Source organism: Haliaeetus albicilla, chromosome 7 (assembly GCF_947461875.1).
Source record: "Haliaeetus albicilla chromosome 7, bHalAlb1.1, whole genome shotgun sequence".
In the NCBI taxonomy this organism is placed as follows: domain Eukaryota; kingdom Metazoa; phylum Chordata; class Aves; order Accipitriformes; family Accipitridae; genus Haliaeetus; species Haliaeetus albicilla.
In genome coordinates, this window is record NC_091489.1 from 39,073,115 (window position 1) to 39,092,380 (window position 19,266).

Here is a 19,266-nt window from a genome sequence, read left to right on the forward strand (position 1 = left end):
TACTGCATTATTCACAGAAGTAATCTTGTAAGCCTTCAATAAAACACCCGCAGAACTTTTCTCCGAAGTGTTTACCATTACATAAAATCAGAAGGCAAAATATTCACCAGCTTGAAGAACTGAGAGCTTGTACATCTCAGCTACCCTTCCACACACACACCCACCAGATGCTGAAGGCACAAGGATGACTTCTCTTCCGTGGACTAAGCTGAGTTTATATTTTGCCCCTGGAAATTAATTCCTAGTTTGCAGTCATGGGAGAAAAGCCGATCCCGATTCCCAGTGAAACACCAGCTTTTTGAGTCGCTTTGCTCACACGCGTTACCTGCCCACTCTTCATTTTTTTGACGAGAGTGCAGACATAAATGTCACGATTCTGGATTCTGGTCCCCTGTCCCGTCCGAGGATGTGCAAAGCGCCACTGCTCTCGGCCAGATCCCAGGAGAAACCGTCCGCCCCGTGCAGCTCCGGGGGGGACTGTCCCTTCCACAAACCTTTGCCTGGCTGCATCCAAACCTGGAGGGACAGACGTCCTAGCATGAGCTGTCTGCGCGCTCTGCTTTATGTCTGCGATGGGGAGATGCCCGCGCTGCAGAGGAAGCAAATCTTTCGGGGGTCAGCGTAACACTAAAGATTAAGAAGCAAGATGCCTCCTGCTTTGCCAGCCTCTAGAATTCAGGTGTTTAATATTTTCTTGGCCTTTTTTCCCCATGATAAGGCAAAAAATGCTGCTACTGTCTTTTACAGCAAGAGCTGGGTTTCTAATGGAAGCGATTGATTTCAGTTGCTGGGGGCTTCCCCAAAATGACAAATACAAGTAGGGTCAATAAAACAAAACCAAGACCGCCACCACGAGCTGGGAACAGCAGTAGCGCAAAAAGCAAAATATAATCACAAAATGCTCTGTCTTCCCAAATACACAGCCTAATTCTGGAAATCTAAACCACTCTCTGACGTGCCTACCCAAGGATTACTGGGACCTTAATCCGACGGAGCCGACGAAGAGCGTTACCAGCTGCGCACGATCCAAGGGCTAACCGAAGCGGCAGCCCCCACTGCTGCCTGCCCAGGGCTGGGCTCTACCGCCAGCTCGCTGAGCCCTTCAAAGGCAGAGCAACGTTTACGCTTCCTGGCTTTATAATGCAGCGTTTTCCTGCCCATTAGGAATCCCCAGGCCCTCGCAGATTTTGCAGTTCTGCTGCAAAGCCCACGTTTATGGGGGAGGGAATGAAGGGCAGGTCCTCAGCCTCAGCAACAGGATGCTCGAGCATCGCGGTTTTGTTCGCCTGTTCTTGATACCTGCGCGTTGCCACGAAAGAGCCGAGGAAGTTTCCGCTTCATGTCCTTGCTGAAGTTATTCTGCTGCTGTTCAGCGTTTGGGAAGCCCAGCTGGCAGGACCAGCCAGGTCATGTAAATGCCCGCGCCTCACCTGTAGGCACATCGTTTGATGAGGAAGGGGCACTGTCTTTAGGAGTCTTTTCCTTTCCTTTCCTTTTTTTAAGGGTGTGTTGTCCCCTGCTCCCCCCCCATTTTCTTTTTTTTAGAGATCAGAGACAAGATCTTCTGTCAAAGAGTGACAGACACCGTCAGTGAGGGCTATGCACTCCCCACCAAAACACAGGGGGGAAAAAATCTCAGCAGCAGCATTACAATCAAAGCGAGAACTCCTTCCAATTTATACTTCCAAGAAAGGATAAAATGGTATGTTATAACAAAAGCCTTTAGTCTAGATCCCAGATCAGACACGATGATGAATGCTAGCCTAAAGGGCAACGTATTTGTAAGTTTTAAGTCTCTCGCAACACCAACTGTCCTGATTCATCCCCGCGATAAAGGCAGTTCCGAGAGCTATTTTACCATATGTATTATTTCACAGAAAAGGAAGAAAAAATGTGGAATCGGCCCTCAATCTGCCACCCATCGGATTTATAAATGTTAGTAAAAGACCAATGCTAATGTCTTTAAACATTAATCTACCCGCTGCAGATTCTGCACGTCCCCCCTTTCGGCCTCCACCCGGTAGTTCTTCCATGCTAGGGGAAATAAAATGCGTTTTTGTGGTGGTGTTTTTTTTTTTTTTTTCCTCTTCATCTGTGGGATTTGCTTTGACTAAACCCATGAAAAGAAGAGAAAGGGCAGATGCTCCTGAACACATTACTGCCTGCTGTCAGTGCTTTGCCAGCTGAGTGGAAGGCACAAAGCTCTGATCCAGTGTTTATTTTTAAAGATGCAGCTTGCCTGATACAGACTCATTCTTCATGCCTTATTTTCAGTGGAGAATCTGTCTGTTTGCTGGCTAACAGGACAAAGGCAAAGTTGGAAGGAAGGGAAAAGAAACGGTACACTCCACGCCAAAATAAAAGCATGATTTTCTAAACTGCGTTAGCCCAATCCCCCTTACTGCCTCTGGAGTTAACAGCAATGAGACCATGCAACCAATACAGAAGTGAGAAGGAAGAAAACATCTTTGGATGTGGTCCTCATCCCAGCTTCCTCAAATCAGCGGGCACAGTCTGCGCCCAAACCTCCCGAAGGCGGTGAACTGAGCACAGCACGCCATCTGCGCTGCCCAGCCCTAATGGGGACCCAGGGCAGGGATGGGGACCCCGACTTAGCAGTACCCTACCACGCCGGGAGAGAGAGGCAAGGGGAGAAAGGCTCAACCCCTCTGCTCGCCCGGCTTTCCAAAACCAGCCGGAGCCGCAGGAGCCCAACACCTCTGAAGTCCAAGAACTCCTCTCTTACCAAGCACTTTGTAAATTTTATCACGTATTTCTTAAAGTTGCAGTTGCCTTTTAAAACTAGATTGTCTTTAGTTTTTAATTAAGTCTTCACCTTTCTACAAAAACCCATAGGCCTTGAGGTTTAGATTGTCATTTTAAACAAAAGTAAAACGGTAAACGCCTTTTACATGCAACACCATTAGATATAATTAAGCAATGGGTAAAGCATACATCGTGCTATAAATGTCATTTAGTTTTACTGTTAAACTCATCAACATTTATCAAAACACTGCCTCAAGAAAGAACGAGACAGCTACGGCTAGTGACTTCAATTCGCTGCTGTCTTTGAAGCAGCATGCTCCAAGGCAAAACTGCAGCAAGAAAAGCCTTCACATTTCCTATTTTCATCTTTTTGACTGAAATGTTAATTTTCCACTAAGTTCCTGTGTATGGCAGGACAGGCCATGTGTAACTATTGTGCACAGACGCGAGGGAAGGGACACTCCTGGAGAAGCCCCACATGCAGGGCCGGGATGAGCAACCTCAGACAAAATCCTGCCGACGACCCTGCTGCCAGCATTTCTGCTGGCTTAACACCTGCATGGCCAGCACTGCTCCATAAACCCATACGAGGAGCGGCAGAAGTTATTTACTGGACTTTGGTGAGCGTCTGCAGGAACCAGCATCTTTTGCTTTTGCTCAGTAGGATCCTGTTCTGTTCTAGCACCTTCTGCTTTCCCATGCTCTCAAGCTACACTGCTCCGGCTGCCAACAGGGAGCACGACGTAAAATCAAAGCCCACAGCCAAGGGCCTTTATGGTGGTGGCAGGGTTGTCACCACCACCTCCGCCACTGTCACAGCTCCGTGGCATATTGGGCTTGCCTGGCTTGGACGAGAGAAGCTACGTAACGGACACGCACCGATCCCCACAGGCTTACTACGGAGCGTGCTCCCGCTGCAGCAGGTAGGAAGTCTAAGATAAACGACGTTTTTGCGTCTGCTTTCTGTTTAAGGGGGTGTTTGAGCTACCACCAAAGGGATGTGAACTGTAAAGAAAGAAAAACACAAGCAACGTGTGTGACCAGAGACCGCTGTGCCTGTTCTATTTTAAAATCTCAACATTTCTTGTCTTCTCCGGAGAAGCATTAAAACATGCAAACTGAGCCCATTAGAAGCAATTTTCAATTTACTGCTCCTCCTTGATATTCACATGGTAAACACCAGCAGGTATCAGCTCCATCAATAAGGATCGCAGGCACCCAGTTGACTGTAAACTATGTCGAGCTCCCCGACTTTGCAGCTTTAGACAGAAGAAAAGGCAAAAACCAGAGATTTGAAATTGATGTTTCATCATTACCCATCATTAAGAAATTACACTGTTTTACAATTTCAGAAGTAGCAAGGAGTGAGTGCTGAATGTTTCTGCAAGGATTTATTAATTCTCCCTTTCTGCAGCTGTGTAAAGGAGCGGTTGTAAGCGGGTGAGGTCCTCCTCCTCTTTTTTCCCCCCTGCCGCCCTGATCCGCCTGGCATTACAGCTCTGCAGCAGAAGCAACCGTCTCTTTGCTCAAACGTCTCCTTCGCACCCGTGTTGGCAAGGCAACAGGCATCGCAGGGCTTCGGGGAACTCACTCCCGCGTCTGCGCCCACAGAGGGGAGAAGGGAAGGACCGCAGCAATCAAGCAATGCTTTAAATACCCAAGTGTTGGCTTGCTTTGCATTTGTACCTTTTTAGAAAGGTACATTCCTTTGAAGCCATTCCCGGCATGGGGCTGCTGCAACGCTTACAAGGAAGAAGCCGGCAGCCAGTGACCAGTCAGAGCAGCTATGGGAAACTGTTTGCAGCCCTTACTGGAAATCACAAACGCTAGTATTATAATCAGGCTTTTGCCAGGACTCGAGCAATTGCTATCCCAGCCATCTGGCTTATGCAGTTGCCCATGCCACCTATCTTTTGACAACCATTTCTGATAGGAACGCATGCTGTGGATAGCAATGGCCATGAAGCAAAAGTGGTATTAGAAAGGACCTGAGAACAGCGAGAGCCACAAGGTGCTTGCCATCTTTGGGAAAAAAATGAAAACCGGTGAAAATGTCCAAGGAACTCATTCTTCCCCCACTTGTTTTGCCCTTCTGGTTCTCAAGCAAGTGTTTCCCACTCCTTACCGCAGTGTTTTCCCATGCTGGTGGGAAGCCCTCGGCTGGCAGTCCTTGCAAGGGATGTCCTTCAGTAGAGCGCAGACAGGGAGGGCAGCAGGAGGACACACTTTCTGTGCTGCGCATTTGCCACATGGTTAAGCTCAAAGAGCAGGCTTCAGAGATGAAAGGAGTTCGGTCAGTATAAATTTGTACCCCCTCCCAGCAATCCTCCTCTTGCCCACCCTGCAGCATGAGGACTACTAGCAGATAAAACGCCTGTCTTCCAGCCCACTAAATTGCCCTTAAAAAGGAGGGGGGGTACAGATTTACCGTTAGAGCTAGCTAGAAGTACAGCCGGGGATCTCGGAAACGGACACCACATCCTAGCACGAATCCTCCAGGTCACCTTGTTTTAAAATTGTGTGCAAATACAGAGAGACCACTCTACTAAAAATCTATCTTCTTAACTGCTTGAAACTGAATTTAAAATGCATGTATGCAGCACTCCTATCTGCTCACTATTCTGAGTTTCTCCTTTGGCCTTATGATAAAAGAATGCAGGAAATTATAACCAACCTTCCCCCCAGCCCGGAAAAGGGAATTAATTACTGCAAGCACAAAGTCAGCGCTATTCCAATAAACCAATGCAATCCATTCAAGCGCTGAAAAGCAAGGAAAACATCCTAGAGGCTTGATACCTTGCTAGCCATTCATATCATGTACCACCGTGGATATTACGGAACAGCTGTGCCCAGGACTATCACAAAGCCAACATTATCTCTACCGTTATTAGAATTAAATAAAGCCTCTCCTTCCCCGCATGCAGCACCAATGAGGCCAGGATTACAAAGCAACCTCAAAAAACCTGCAGCTTCTTGCCGTGCCTGGCTTCACGGTAGGGTTTACTTCTTTTAGCCAGGATTAGATGATCGCAATGAATAGTGACAAAGTTCCTCGATGTGACAGGACGCAAATACATGCTCAGTGCCACCTAAAGCTGCCTGGTGCTGCAGATCAGCTCTCGCAAACGCTCTCGAGGAGCCCACCATGGGCACGAGAGAGGGATGCTCAGTTGGAGGGACTCACTGGTTGCTCACATGCAAACACCGGCTTTTCAACCCGGGGTCGTGCTGAGGTCCTGCTTTCCCTTCCCTGCTGCTCTTCCCCTTCCTCCCTACCAAGTCCCACTTTCTCTGGCACAAGCCTGGGTAGCACTAGCAGCCAGAAGAACCTGATAAACTGCTTTTTTGCTGCAGTTTTGCACAAACCTGCTCACTCCTGCCAGGACTGCCCAAGAGGGAGCGGCCTCTTTGCCCTGCAGGTTTCATGAATCCCCAGGTCAAACTGTTCAGATCACACAGTACAAAGCTTGCATTGACTGCTGTTGAGGTGGGGATCCTGCATGGGGGTCTGGGCTAGAGAGAGCAATCTCTAGCAGCCATTCAAAGGAAGCAAGCAGATAAGAGTACATAAACGGCCTCCCCTCTTTTTATGTGTAAATACAGTAATTGTATTATTTCAAAATCACACCCTCTCGCAGCTTATCCTCATCTTCCTATCATCAAAGCTAAGCACACTCCAATCTTTCTGCTGACATGTCACAAGAGAGGCATGAGACCTTTTACAGATGTTGCTAACAGCAGCTGAAAATCTACCAGACATTTGCTTAGCATTTCTTGAAAGAACAATTTAAATTATACACATTCTTCACAATTCTTTCCTCAAACCCCAACAGTTTGAAGAGATCTCCCTTTTTTTGCCAACTTTTAATGAACTGTAGGACTGGCCCTCTCGTACTTAGCACATCAAGGGTAAAATATTTAAAAACAAGACTCATTTTCAAAGGAAGTACTCTACAATAAATAACTCAGTAGCATGGTTGTGAAACTCTTAAGTTTTCAGCAGTTGACTGTTTTATTCAGGAGCTGCGCTTGCATCCGAGAGCAAGAGCAATTCCCCCCCTTAATCACTTGCGTTTAAAAACACTTTACAAGACCCCCGCTAACTTACAGTAAGGTCTGTCAAGAACACCCTTCCTTAAAATCCAGAAACCCCAACCCTTCAGGAACACTGCTGTCAACAAACTGTATGATGCACCATATTTTGGAGCTACAAACACTAAATACAATTCATCGTGGGCATTTTTCTAGCAAGTCACCGAAATTACAGTCTGGCTCAATCTGGCTTTTAAAAGCATTTTATAAAATCTAAAATGGCCTTTTCTGAAATGCCACTTGGGTAGCTTCTGTACAGAAGTTGGTTTTGGTTTGGGTTTGTTGTTTTTCTCTTCAAACCTGCCACAGATGCATGTTACTGAATTATTTTTCAGTAAGGTAGTCTGGCTGTTAGCTGGAAGAGTTACACTGGTTTGCAGGTATTATACATCACCAAATCCTTGCAAGACACTCACAGGGTTCCGCCTCCAAAGTTACGTTAATAACTCACCCAGACTTGAGCAACAACGTCCTCCCTGCAACAAGTGCGAGGTGCCAGCACAACTCCTCTCAGCAGCTCACTTGAAATGCATTACCATGGAATAACAATGCTGTGCATGGAATTTATTAAGCTCGGTTGATGAGACAAAACACTCTGGTTCTGTGGAAAAACACTTTGACACAGACACCATATGCTTAACACTGAAAATGAGCTAGGCCACTTCAACCAGGACAATTTCGTTTTCCTATCGCGTGTATTTAATTTGGGAGCAGCTCATCTTCCTGTCACTGCCCTGAATACGGAGATCTAAACAGTGTGCCTGGAAATGGATCAGCGAGCATGTGCTTTTCTCTGGCTGGGGATGAATTATCCTTTACCTGCTACCCAGAGACAGCCACAAGCAGCCTTTGCAGGTTGATGAATGGCTTTTTAGTTTCGGTTGCGTTCGAGAACAAAACAAACCATCATGAATCATAAGGTTTTATGGGTATGCTGTTTCGAATAATTTCCTAAAAAAACCGAATTACATTCTGCTCATTAGCAAACCTTGCTGCACAAAGCGAAGGATTTTGAGAGTGCACAGCAAGCCGATTACACAGAGGTTACATGACCAGGATGTTTGTGAGCGCTGGTTTGCAGGATGGGAAACGTTGATCCCCCAAAGCCTCGTACCAGACATTTTCAACATGAAATTGGGAGTTTGCATTCATTTACCCTGAGTACCGCAGTGGCCTGTAGAGCTAGAAGGACGCACAACATTATTACGGAAGCAGTACTGCTGCTGTTATTTCAGACTGAACCGCAATATACGCTGTACCTGTCGTCTTACTCAAAATCCCAGCAGGATGAGTTTTTCATGCTGGCTCAGAGGGGTTTTTTGGTTTGTTTTCTAAACAAACATCAGCAAAATGTGCTCTGATAGGCAAGTTACCCACGTAGATGCAAACATGCCCGTCTTGGGGTAGACCCGGCAATAATGAACTGCAGAAGCCAAAGGGATTTTTATTCACGCTTCACTTCTTGTTTGGTACCTACCAAATTCTAAATAAAACATTCAGAACAAGCAAGCTTTAAAATACCTAAGTACAAACCCAGGGTCATCAGTAGGTATACATAACAGGAAGGTTGTTTATTTACAAAATCTACGTTTTTTAATACACTTTCTCACCTGGAAGCATCCTGCTATTCCACCAGCCACACACTTACATCAACTTTGCATTTCTGCTCGGGATTATCTGTGAATGGGAGTTGGAACCCAGTAACGTCAAGCCCAGCTATTTGCAGAGCTCCCACATTACTCTAAGCTGCAAGATTTTCCAGCTGGTTCTGACTGATATGAAACAAGAAGGTTTTGGTGCTTCGGGACTGGACTCCACCTGTGAGCAGCATCCCAGGCACGGCTTGCATGTGGGGCAGCCTGGCTGCCTTCACCCTGCGTCTTTGACAGCCGCACCCCGACACTTTCTGGCAGGGTGGAGAACGGCTAGTTTGGTGCACACTAATAAGCCGAACGAGACCTTTGCCATGAGGCATGGAGGACGGCCACCAGCCTACGTGACGTGGTGCCCATCGCTGGCGTTCAGCCTCTACTTGTTATCCTGAGTGCTGCTTTCCAAAGACCTGCCGGGGTGGGGGTGTTAGTCAATAAAAAACTCCGCTGTCTCCTGCCACGTCACAGCTAATGAGGATGGTGCTGGACGCAGAGAAAGCAAACCTTCTTCCAAACTACTGTGTGACCATCTTCCTACGATGAGACCCGCTCAGCTGAGAAAACGACTCGCCGTACTTTTCTGGTCAGAGAAATGCTCAATCGTGCCTCATGCCCATCGCCAAAAAATCATTAACGGCGAAATCCAAAAGAGCTGCAGCTTCTCAGCCATTTTCCCTTGCTACCACCACCCTCCCCCCCGGCAGGAGCTTGAGAGGCACAACCAGAGCTAGAGGGAACATTTCAAATGGCGATCCCAATTAGCAAGCCTACATCTATTCATGTTAAAAGGTTTTGCAGCTTTCATTGAAAGTTTTGCTTTTGTCTTCCCGCCGTCCCTTCCCAAAGTAAGGGCTCATTACTGATGTAGACCAGTTTTGTAATTGGTTGGGAATGCGGTTCTCGGCACAATACCCCGGAGAGGCTGCTTTATGAGGTCTCCTAATACTACTGAAGAATGCCGTGAAAACCCCAAACCCAGATGTCTGGCTCAAAACCAGGAAACTTGGCTGGCCCGCTGAGATTTCCATTGCGCTGACATTGTACTGCTGCAGCACTGCCAAAGCATTGTACTTATGTAAGGGCGGCATTCACAAATGAATACTGTAAAATAAAGAGCGTAATCGCTACTGCGTTCTGCCAGCTCTGCTCGCAGGAAACAAGCGGTTTGGCTTTCTGCAATAGTCCTTTACCAGCACCGAACTGCAGCTTTCTGCAGGTGAGGCTGTGCAGTCTTACCACAAAAGGGAGACCATTCTTCTTAAGAAAAGGTATAGATAATGCACATGCTCATGCCTCCTAACGTCACTTTGATGTATCAGACCTCAATGCACCATTTAGCAAAAGACAACGCTCTGAGACTCTGAGCGTTGCTCTCCAAATGCATTATTACCGTTTCCAGATTTTTGCACGCAGTCTTTGCTGTTTCATAGCTCGTATAGTAACTAGGAAGACATTCAGCATCTTCACGTAAAACGTTTTGCCCAAGTAAAAATGTGAAGGCATCTTTTGTCCACAGAGAACGAGCAGTTGGAGCATCTTACAATAGGACAGGGTCAGTAAACAGCCTGCTGAAGGGAAACTGGCTGTCAGGGCTAACACCCAGATGGAGCTGAAACTGGGGCAGATGGGGCAGCGTTGCATGCCTCCTCCTTTGCCAGTGTCAGAGTCATCAAAGCTAAAGGGCAGCCTGTCAGATCTTTGTCCCGGGAGACCAACAGGTACTAAAGAGAGGAAAACCGCATCATGGGCGAGCACATCGGCTTCGTGGAGATAAGTAATGGCAAATTTTGCAAACCAGAGAAACAGGTCAGAAAACGGTCTGAGAACCGTGGCGAGAGAATTACTCGTGGATCGACATCCCCTCCAGTAATGGTCAACAAAACAATACAGTGGAATCATCCACGTTAATTGCTCTCACATGATTTAGAGCACAGTTTGGATCGAAGCCACATCTTCCAGTTTCTGCTTGAACTGGAAGATAAGGGATGACCAAGGGCAATGAGAGGAGACATCACCGGAAAAGCACCTATTTCTCCGCAACACATTTTCACCCTGTCAGAAACACGCTCCTGTCTGACCGTTCAGGACAGCCGTAGATCGACTGTATGATACAACCGGCAGAACATACAGCATCGGAGAGTCTTGCTACAGGAATTTAAATACTAAGGGTGTCTACAGTCGCATCGCTTCAGTGCCAAAAGCACTCTAGGAACATAAAATAAACACAGTGAAAGCCTCTTAGCAAGGCTGCCAAGCTGGAAAAGCCAGCCCTCCATTTAATTAACGGAGCCATGCAGTAGCAGGGAGCTTCCTCTGCACGTCTGCAGGATGCATCAGCCCACCTGAAGAAAATGGAACTGCTGTCCACCACAAATAAAAGGATTTTTCTTAGGTCAGCACATTTGCTGCTGCTGGTATTTTTGCCACTTGTGCTGCAGTTTCCTGAAATCTCCTGATCCTGGGAGTCCCGCTGCCCACCAGAGCTGGAAGCAGGGGGCAGAAAAAACAACGTGCAGCTTTGGATTTGGCAAAAAAACCCCCCACTCCATATAGTAGCGCTGCAAGGCTTAGGAAGCTAAGAGGACGTACAGATGCCCACAGCAACAAGTAAAGCAGTTGGTCAGCTAGTATGAATCAACACAACCCACGCAAAACGTGCCGATGCATCACAGACACGGCATGCCACCTGCAACGTGCAGGGCCTCTCCAATCCACCTCTCACCGGCCTCAAAAAGCACCTCCTCAGCAGCACAGGAGGTGAAAAAGCATCTCCTGGGTCAGGGTGCAAAGTCAACCTCTCTGAGCCTTCTCTACTGTCCCATGGGGCAGGAGCACTTCAAGCTTGGCAACAAAATGAAAAAAGAATAAAGTAGAATTGCTAGAAAATGAAGGTACAGAAAGTCCTTGGGGTGAGGCTCCAGACCACAGGAAATGTACCTTTTTACTCATTTGAAACAAATCTGAATTTTCCTTCTTCATCAGCTAAGATCCCATCATTGCATCCCTTCCTTCCCCAGAGGGGAGTTTACAGAAAGGAACGTTTTCTGGAAGTAACACCCATGGCGTTTGAAAGATAGTCTTTATATGAGAAAGACATCTTGGATTGGGTTGCTAAAAGCATCAGCCTGCTTATCAATCTAAGAGCAGCATCTTTAAAGGTCACAAATGGAAAAAAAATCAGAGACTCATTCTAATTCCTCACAAACAGGAGCTCGTTTTTCACAAATCCACCCTGCCGTGCTCAGTAACATGACCTTTCACTTACAAAGAGAACAGCGGATTTCTGTCTCTCATGTGTTAACCTCCCTTCTTTTCCATAAATTAAACAGATATGGCTTGATACCATCATAACATGCTTTTCCAGCAGACCCCTAAAGTTTCCACAAGCTGTTTCGGTTTTGGTATTGCTGAGGGTCTCAAGCCCATGCAATCCTGGGCAAACAGAAAAAAGCAAACCTTCAATGAAAAATGCAGATGCACAAAGTTTGTGGGCAAAAAACCTGACCATTAACTGCCCAGAGGTTTAACATGGCGTGGGCAAACAGGAAGCTGCTTTAGTACAGCCACACGCCTTTCTGTGTATAACCACAGAAGTCCTGGATGCCAATCCAATCATCATTTCGTGTTTGTTAATACATTACCAGGATGATATGGGTTTCTTGGAATGGAAATTTTTAATGGTACTTGCTATATATGAAGACAATACAAAGCAAGGAAACTTGACAATGAGAACAAGACCTGTCTCTCAAAACCTTTCGTTTTTTCAACATCTACCAAAAAACCCCAAATCAAAACTGGAGTCAAGTTGGAAAATATGTGGAAGAGGAGCTGAGTACAATTTCGAGGACAGAGCTATTTATGGAGTCCTCTGGGGAGATCATAGCATGCCTTTTTTTCATTCCTAGTCCATTTTAACCACTCCAGGCTGCAAAACCCAAACCAGAAGCAGACCAAAAAGCTGGAGTCACTTTTGGGGCAGAGGTGCTAACCTGTGTTTCCATCCAAGGAGGCAAAGGAACAGTTATCAACGCTTACGTTATAGTACACCCACAAACAGGCTTAACGTGATTTGCTTGGAAAGCCATGTATTTAACATAATTGTTACATTTTGGCAGCTAAAAAAATTGGCAATACGAATATAGGTTGATCTTATACTTTTGTACTTACTCATAATGATCTTTATTGGTTGCATGATCTTTGCCTACTTGTTTGCACTGCTTCATCTCTTTTACAGGAGCAGAACACACGACATTTACCACTGCTGCTTTGCAATTATCTCTTATTTTAGCTGAAGGTATCTGAAATGTCAGCATGGGATTCCACCCCCACCCATTGCTGCCCAACTTCATTTTGGCCAGAAACACTCACGCATCTCCACCCTGCCTCGCAATTTCTCCTGCGTGGCAAATTGGCTTGAAAAGGAGCTCACGCTGTCCTAGAAACCATCCTTCGGTGTGGAGATGATCAAAGGTGTGCTCCTGAAGGATGAGAGAACCTTCACTGTCCCCTGGCAAACTTTTTATTCCAGGTCAGCGCATACTTGTCTGGACACTCAGTGGAGTACCCGAAGTGAAGCTTTGGCTGTTCATCTCGCACGCATGTGAGGGAGACCAAAAAGAAGAGTAACTGTCAACTATCCTGTGTGCTCTGTGGGTCTGGTGTGAACATGATGCACGCTTTTTCCCGCTCTGACATGTACTGTCATCATGCGACTAATACCAGTACGATTTGCCAATTTATAAAGCATTGCAGGAGCAGCACGCAGGGCTGCTGACTTCTGATGACTTCCACAAGCGTGACAACAGGATTTGACTATTAGCCATGAGGTCAATTGGCTTCCCGTGAGCTGAGTCAGATCCTTCCTACCACGTAAACCTCCAGAAGGACTCCTTCAACTTACATTTTTTAATGTCAACCTCTCACAAAGTTACAGGAACTTCAGACTTGCTAGAGCCAGCTGACTGCGTTTCGGCTGGGTCCCTGCTATGAAAACAGAAGTGCTGCAGTAACGAGAATAAAAAGTTCCCAAGTAGTCCAACAAAGACAGGGTTATAATACATGAGTGTGTTTCTCCAGGACTCCTGCTCTATAGTTGACCTCCACTGGGCATCTCCCACTTGAGGGTCTGCGGTACCTGTGAGCGACAAGGAGAAACAGCAAGGCAGCAGAGACAGACACACCTACAACCACAGCTATCTGTCTGAAGTAATTAAAAGGCAGACAGACAGACAGACGTTCAGTTCCATGGTAAGGAACAAGACAGTGCGAAAGGATTGCTTTGATCCCTTTACAGGTTGATGTAACAGAGCCCTAAGCATCCGTGATTGCTTCTGTCTGCTTCCATCTCCGGCAAATGTTCAATATAAGAACAACAGGGGAACAGATACAAAACTGGCAGAGAAAGCAATCGTGCGAAGCAGCGTTGACCGGCAGGTTGCAGGGCTGATGCTGTCCTGGTCCCTCCCAGTTCTGCTGGCGAGCAGGTTCTGTACAAATATCCCATATTCCTCCTATTGCCAAAAATGGGAAACTAGCAGCAGCCTTCCCTCGATCATCCTCACAGAGGAGGGCGGTGAGTGGGTTCTGCTGAGCTATCAGGACCAACACTATTTGAGTGTTTACAAGTGATGAGATTAAAGCTCAAGGCAGTGCGTAAGGGGGCTGTGGGAGGAGAATAGCTAGCATTTGCATCAAGTTTTGTGAGCTCTCGAAAAGAGACCTGGCAGATGACCATGTTTCTCTCCACCCTCAGTCTTTGGGTGGCGAGTTGAAGATGAGTCAAAGGCTGCGGTCAGAGGCGAGCATCTTGTGTAACGCCCATGCTCAGCTGAGATGGACCAGCAACATCATCTTTCCCGAGTCATCGGGCGACCTCATCTCAAGACCTAATTCTGTTCTGTGTGTTCATGAATTATTGATGGCTGCTGCTGTATCAATAATAGGCAGGCAAAGCAGATCAGAAGCAGTCCGTGCTTCGTGAAAAGGAGAAAGCAACACCGGAAAACTCAGTACAAGAAGAGAAAAACTCTCACTTTACGACTTTCAGTGTAGTTGTGTATTTCCAGCAACTCCCTTCATCCATATCTTTATCACCATTATATCAGCTCCGTGCTTTTAATTCTAACTTTGTCTGGAAAATATTTCTGCGAACAGCCTTTGTTCACCACCCACCACTGCAAGGCTGTTGCCAGCTCCCATAGCGGTATCGCAGACAGCATGTGCCTGATGAAGAGAATGGCATGTACCTGTCAGTCTTTGTAAGAGAAGCTATTTCTGGCTTGGATTTACATGCACAGCCTCCTGCATATTGCTTGAAATCTCCATTTTAGAGAAGAATCTGATGTTACCTGAGTGCTGGCAGGTCAGGCTGTATCAGCATGCTGAGAGCAAGCGGACAGCACCAGGACGTCCATGGCTTGTGTTGGAAAGGGCTAACTGCAACGCTCAGCTCACGGCTCATTTCTTCATAGATTTAATTACCTCAAAAGGCTTTCCTCTTTGCGCTTGCAAAAAAGTATTTCCCATCTTAAACTAGGGATAATAAGGGCAGTAGAGCTAAATCTCCAATCGATTTAGAGACAACGCAATGCTTAAGGAGAGCTGATGAGAAACTAAATAAAAATGCTCTTTTGTGTTCAGACCCGTTATGCTCAGACGTTTCGATTCTCTTTTGCACTTCAGAGCTCCAGCACAATGGTCCGTCCTGGGGAAGCCTTCTGCACCAGACTTTTTGATGTACCTTCCCAAAACATGGCCTTCAATGGCTAAACACCGCACAGAAGAAACACAACCACTCATGCACGCCTGCTCAAAGAAAGTCTAAGGACAAATACCTACTGCAAACCATGCTCAGCCTATGCAGAGCCTCAGCCTTCCCCAGTTACTAAAAATAAAGATCGAAAACACTAAAGATTTTGAAAATGGCAAAGGCCAAAAGCGAGCCAAGAAAGACTCCGTACGTACACGTATCCCGTCTGCATTGCATGCTAATGCAGCGCTGCTTCTATTGAGATCCAGAGCACCTGCCCACCCCAGCTTCAGGCGTGTTACTGTATAATTCACCGTCACGTCCCCACACCGCTGTGGTCTGACAGGCTTCTCCTGAGGTGGGACTGCACAATGCGGCCTCAGCGAGCACAAGGCAGCCCTGGAAGTCCCCGCACAGACTGAATTCGGCCTTTCTGATGGAGGTGGTGGCGAGCACCAGGACATGATCACTGCCACCTTCCCCAGAACGATTCTCTTCTGAAGATGGAAACAGACTCCTGTCTTGAATTCGCAATGCTTTAACACAGGCAAAGGAAAAATTTGTTTGCGCATTTAAGCATGGGAAAAGTGTGCAGAAGGAATCAAAGCTGGCAAAAAATTAAAACACTTTAAAGCTACCTCTGTAAAGAAGCAGTCAAATTCCTTTCCGACCAATAAACATGATTTCAGATTAGCTACTCTAAGTGTACGGTAGATGCAAATTTAACAGTTTTATTTTTATCCCAGCTAAATTAGGTTATAAACAGGGAAACGAACATCTCAGCTGCTCCAGGAAGAAAAGTACCAGTTTTGTATCAAGTGAAAATTTCTGAAAACACGTTATTGCAAGAAGCTGTACGGGACTCTGACAGAAACACAAGCATTCACAACAGTTTTTTTCCCCTGCCTGAATGTTTTTTTCCATGTAGAAAAACACCGTTGGCTTGGTTTATATTTGACCATTTTTTTCTACAGGATATATTCACTAAAGGGAGTTGCTTAACAAGGTGCCCCATTCAGCACCTGCGACGTCCTGGGTTCTCCATCGCACATTGCACTGACACGCCTTCAGGATGCTAACATAGGGGAGAACAGTCAAGAGGCAGATACACATAAACGTACACAAGAGAAGCTTAGATCTGGAGACCCTGAACCAAAGGACAAGAACACCTTCATGCCTGGGCGGTGAGAAGATGATCCAGAGCTCAGGCACAAGGGATAAGCTTGAGATGTCTGTTCTTGCCTGCCTGAAGGAGGCTAACAGACATTTGCAGGGACTAAACTGCCATGCTGAAACTGTGACTCAATTCTGGGATTAGCCACTATCGGAGCAGAGTGCACAAACGTGCCACCTTGCTCAGCCCCTGCCAGCCCAGGCAGGAGTCACATTGAAGGCTCAGCTTTCCCAGACACTATAATGCTTGAGAAATGAGAGCAGATGATGTCATTTTACATTTAGGTATCACTTGAAGCCTTTCTGACACCCAGTTAAAACAGTCTTCAGCCCCCAAAGCAAATGTTAAAAGCATAGATAGCAACAGCAAAGTCAACTTGATCTCCTTCTCTGGTGTCTCATCGCTTTCCATCACAGTTGTCCAGTCAAGGCGTCTCAGCTGCAAAGCCCACCCTCACTCTTACTGTAATTTTGGCTACCACACGGTCCGTGATGGCCTCACCGCAAACTCCTCCTGTTCAAACACCCGGTAAGATAAAACCGTAACACTGACCTCAACGAAACCTGGATGCCTCACCGGTATCTCCGCTCACAGCATGCATAGGCAGGCCAAGCTCCCGAGAGCCACGCCGCTCTGCACTGACCACAAGACCTCTCTAAGCAAATTTAAGGTCAAACTGCCAACTGCCGGGCGGGGAGGCACCGCCGCAGCAGCTGGGGCCGGGGGAGAACAGCAGCCCCTGCTAGGATACACGAATGCACGGGGAAGACCTACACAGCTAAAAGCCTTCTTTTCTTGAAGCAAACATGTTATAGATGGCAGAAATAAAAGCCCCTGCCCTTGCTAACCGCTCACTTGCAGCTAAGAATCACAACTGGCAAGCCAGAGAGCTGTGAGAAAAGGTGATGTCTGTTGGGAATCTAAAGAGAGCCGATGCGGTCGCTTCCACGGATTCCCCTTGGAGATACAACGCAGCAGGAGTTACAGAGCTAGCAGAGTTGGTATTCGAAGGTGTCTCCTACCCGCAGGATGCTGCGCAACCCTTTAACAATGGAAAGGGAGAAGATGTGTTTTTTCACGCTACAGCTAAATAGTAGTAAAAATACAACCCTGAAAAGGCCAAGATGCCCATGTTATGAAACTAGGAAAAATGTCTTTCACAGAATAATGATTCCCATTTTATGGAGCTATCATAACTTTGCGTCCACCCAAGCTTAGTCCTGTGGCTCACGTGTGGCCCTGGAAGGCACGATGTCAACTCCTATTTTAAGAAGGACTCCTACACACCTGCATCGCATTCAAAACCCATTCCCAGCCGCGGTGCTTCTCGGTGCAGGACTCAAGGACACCTGGAGCGAGGCAGCCCCAGGACGGCACAGCTGAGCAATGGCGTGTGATGCACTGCTTTCGAGGTACTGACATCCATGGTCATGGCCCACTGGCAGCACTGAGCAAACATAGCAAGAGACCTCAAAGCAACAGCGACTTGGTGTGAGCACTGCTGCCCCCTCGCCTGGGAGTCGTGCAGTCCCTTCCCTCGGTTTCCTTACAGATACTCATGTTTTCACCAGACTTCATCAACATAATGAACAAAATAGGCTTCTAAAAAAAATCAGCCCTTCCAACGTACAAGGCAAGAGATGACATTAGCAGTGCCGGCAGCATGTCGATTATGGGCTAACACAAGCACTGTAAGTAGAACTTCAGGTTGCTTCAATTTCCACTTGGGCAAGTGCCTTCAAAAAGTTTCCACCCTAGGAAAAGTAATGACTTTTGGTTTTTTTAGTACAGTAATAATTCTCTGCTCCATTTCCACAAGAGCTACTTCTGTTTAGTAATGGCTATAAACTCTGATCCTTACCAGAATTTGCTGGCTTGCCCGCACCAGCTTCATTTCAGGATGAAAGCCGCAAAGGTGAACGAGTTTCCCAACTGAAATCGTGAGACCAGCCTCAAAAATAGCATCGTGTTAACTCCAGTAGTCAGTGAAAAGCCTTAAAAGGAATTTAGTTTATGTGAACTCTTTGAATCAAATGACTTCACTTTTTATCACCTCAAGTAAGACTGAGTAGCAATAGAAAACTCTTTCAAATGCAGTAAAAAAAAAAAGTCCAGAGTGAGATTCTGGATGATTTTTAGTGCACTTCATTTGAGTCAGACGTTTCAATATCAGAGCTGGAACATCCTTAAAGTAATTGCCAGTTTTTCCTCCCTTTTTAAAAAGGAGGTGGAAACCATGCAGTCATTCAAACGGTACAAGGGGTAATGTTAAATAGAGGACAATTTACTTTCCATATCTTTATAAAACTGTAAAAACAACAGTCGAATCTACAAGTGCTGTGCTCACACACCAGGTTATCGGAGGGGAAATGAACACAGCCGGGTGACGTTGTCCCGGCTCAAGCGTGTTCCTCTCCTGCTAGCAACAGCACTTTCTGTGCGGCTCGTTTTACTGTTCCACACAGAACTGGCTCCCACCCTCCTGAAAAGGCCAGAGGCCACTGCAGAGGGGCAGGGCTGCCATTCCTCAAAGTACGCACGCAACTGCGCATAATTGTAGGTATCTTTTTCTTACTATGACATCAAAAATGGTTGAAACCTAGCTGTTTGCACAGAAGGTGCTTTTGAAAGCCAGGGACTCCCCGATTTCTATCTGGAGGAGAGCTTTAAGACATGCTTTTACCAAACTAATCTGCATTTACGGAGCAGCTGGTGTTTCTGGGACAACCCGGTATTGGGCAGCTGTTTGTCACCGCTGCACACCCAGACGATGCCCAGCTTCCTGAGCGGTTAATCCCGGGAACGTCAGCAGCTCACACAGGAATAATTGATTC

At 46.6% G+C, this 19,266-nt stretch overlaps 1 protein-coding gene across 15 annotated transcripts in view; it reads right to left on the bottom strand.

Annotated features, from left to right (window-relative positions):
- Positions 1 to 19,266, bottom strand: part of CADM1 (cell adhesion molecule 1) — a 171,607-nt gene that overhangs the window by 65,469 nt on the left and 86,872 nt on the right. The window contains exon 1 of one of the 15 annotated variants that reach the window (XM_069787882.1): positions 4,892 to 4,922. The exons of the other annotated variants lie outside the window; for them this stretch is intronic. Within the exon in view, the coding sequence (XP_069643983.1) occupies positions 4,892 to 4,907 (16 nt within the window). The 5' untranslated portion in view covers positions 4,908 to 4,922. Of the gene's footprint in view, positions 1 to 4,891; positions 4,923 to 19,266 lie in introns of those variants that run through there. 15 annotated transcript variants of the gene reach the window in all.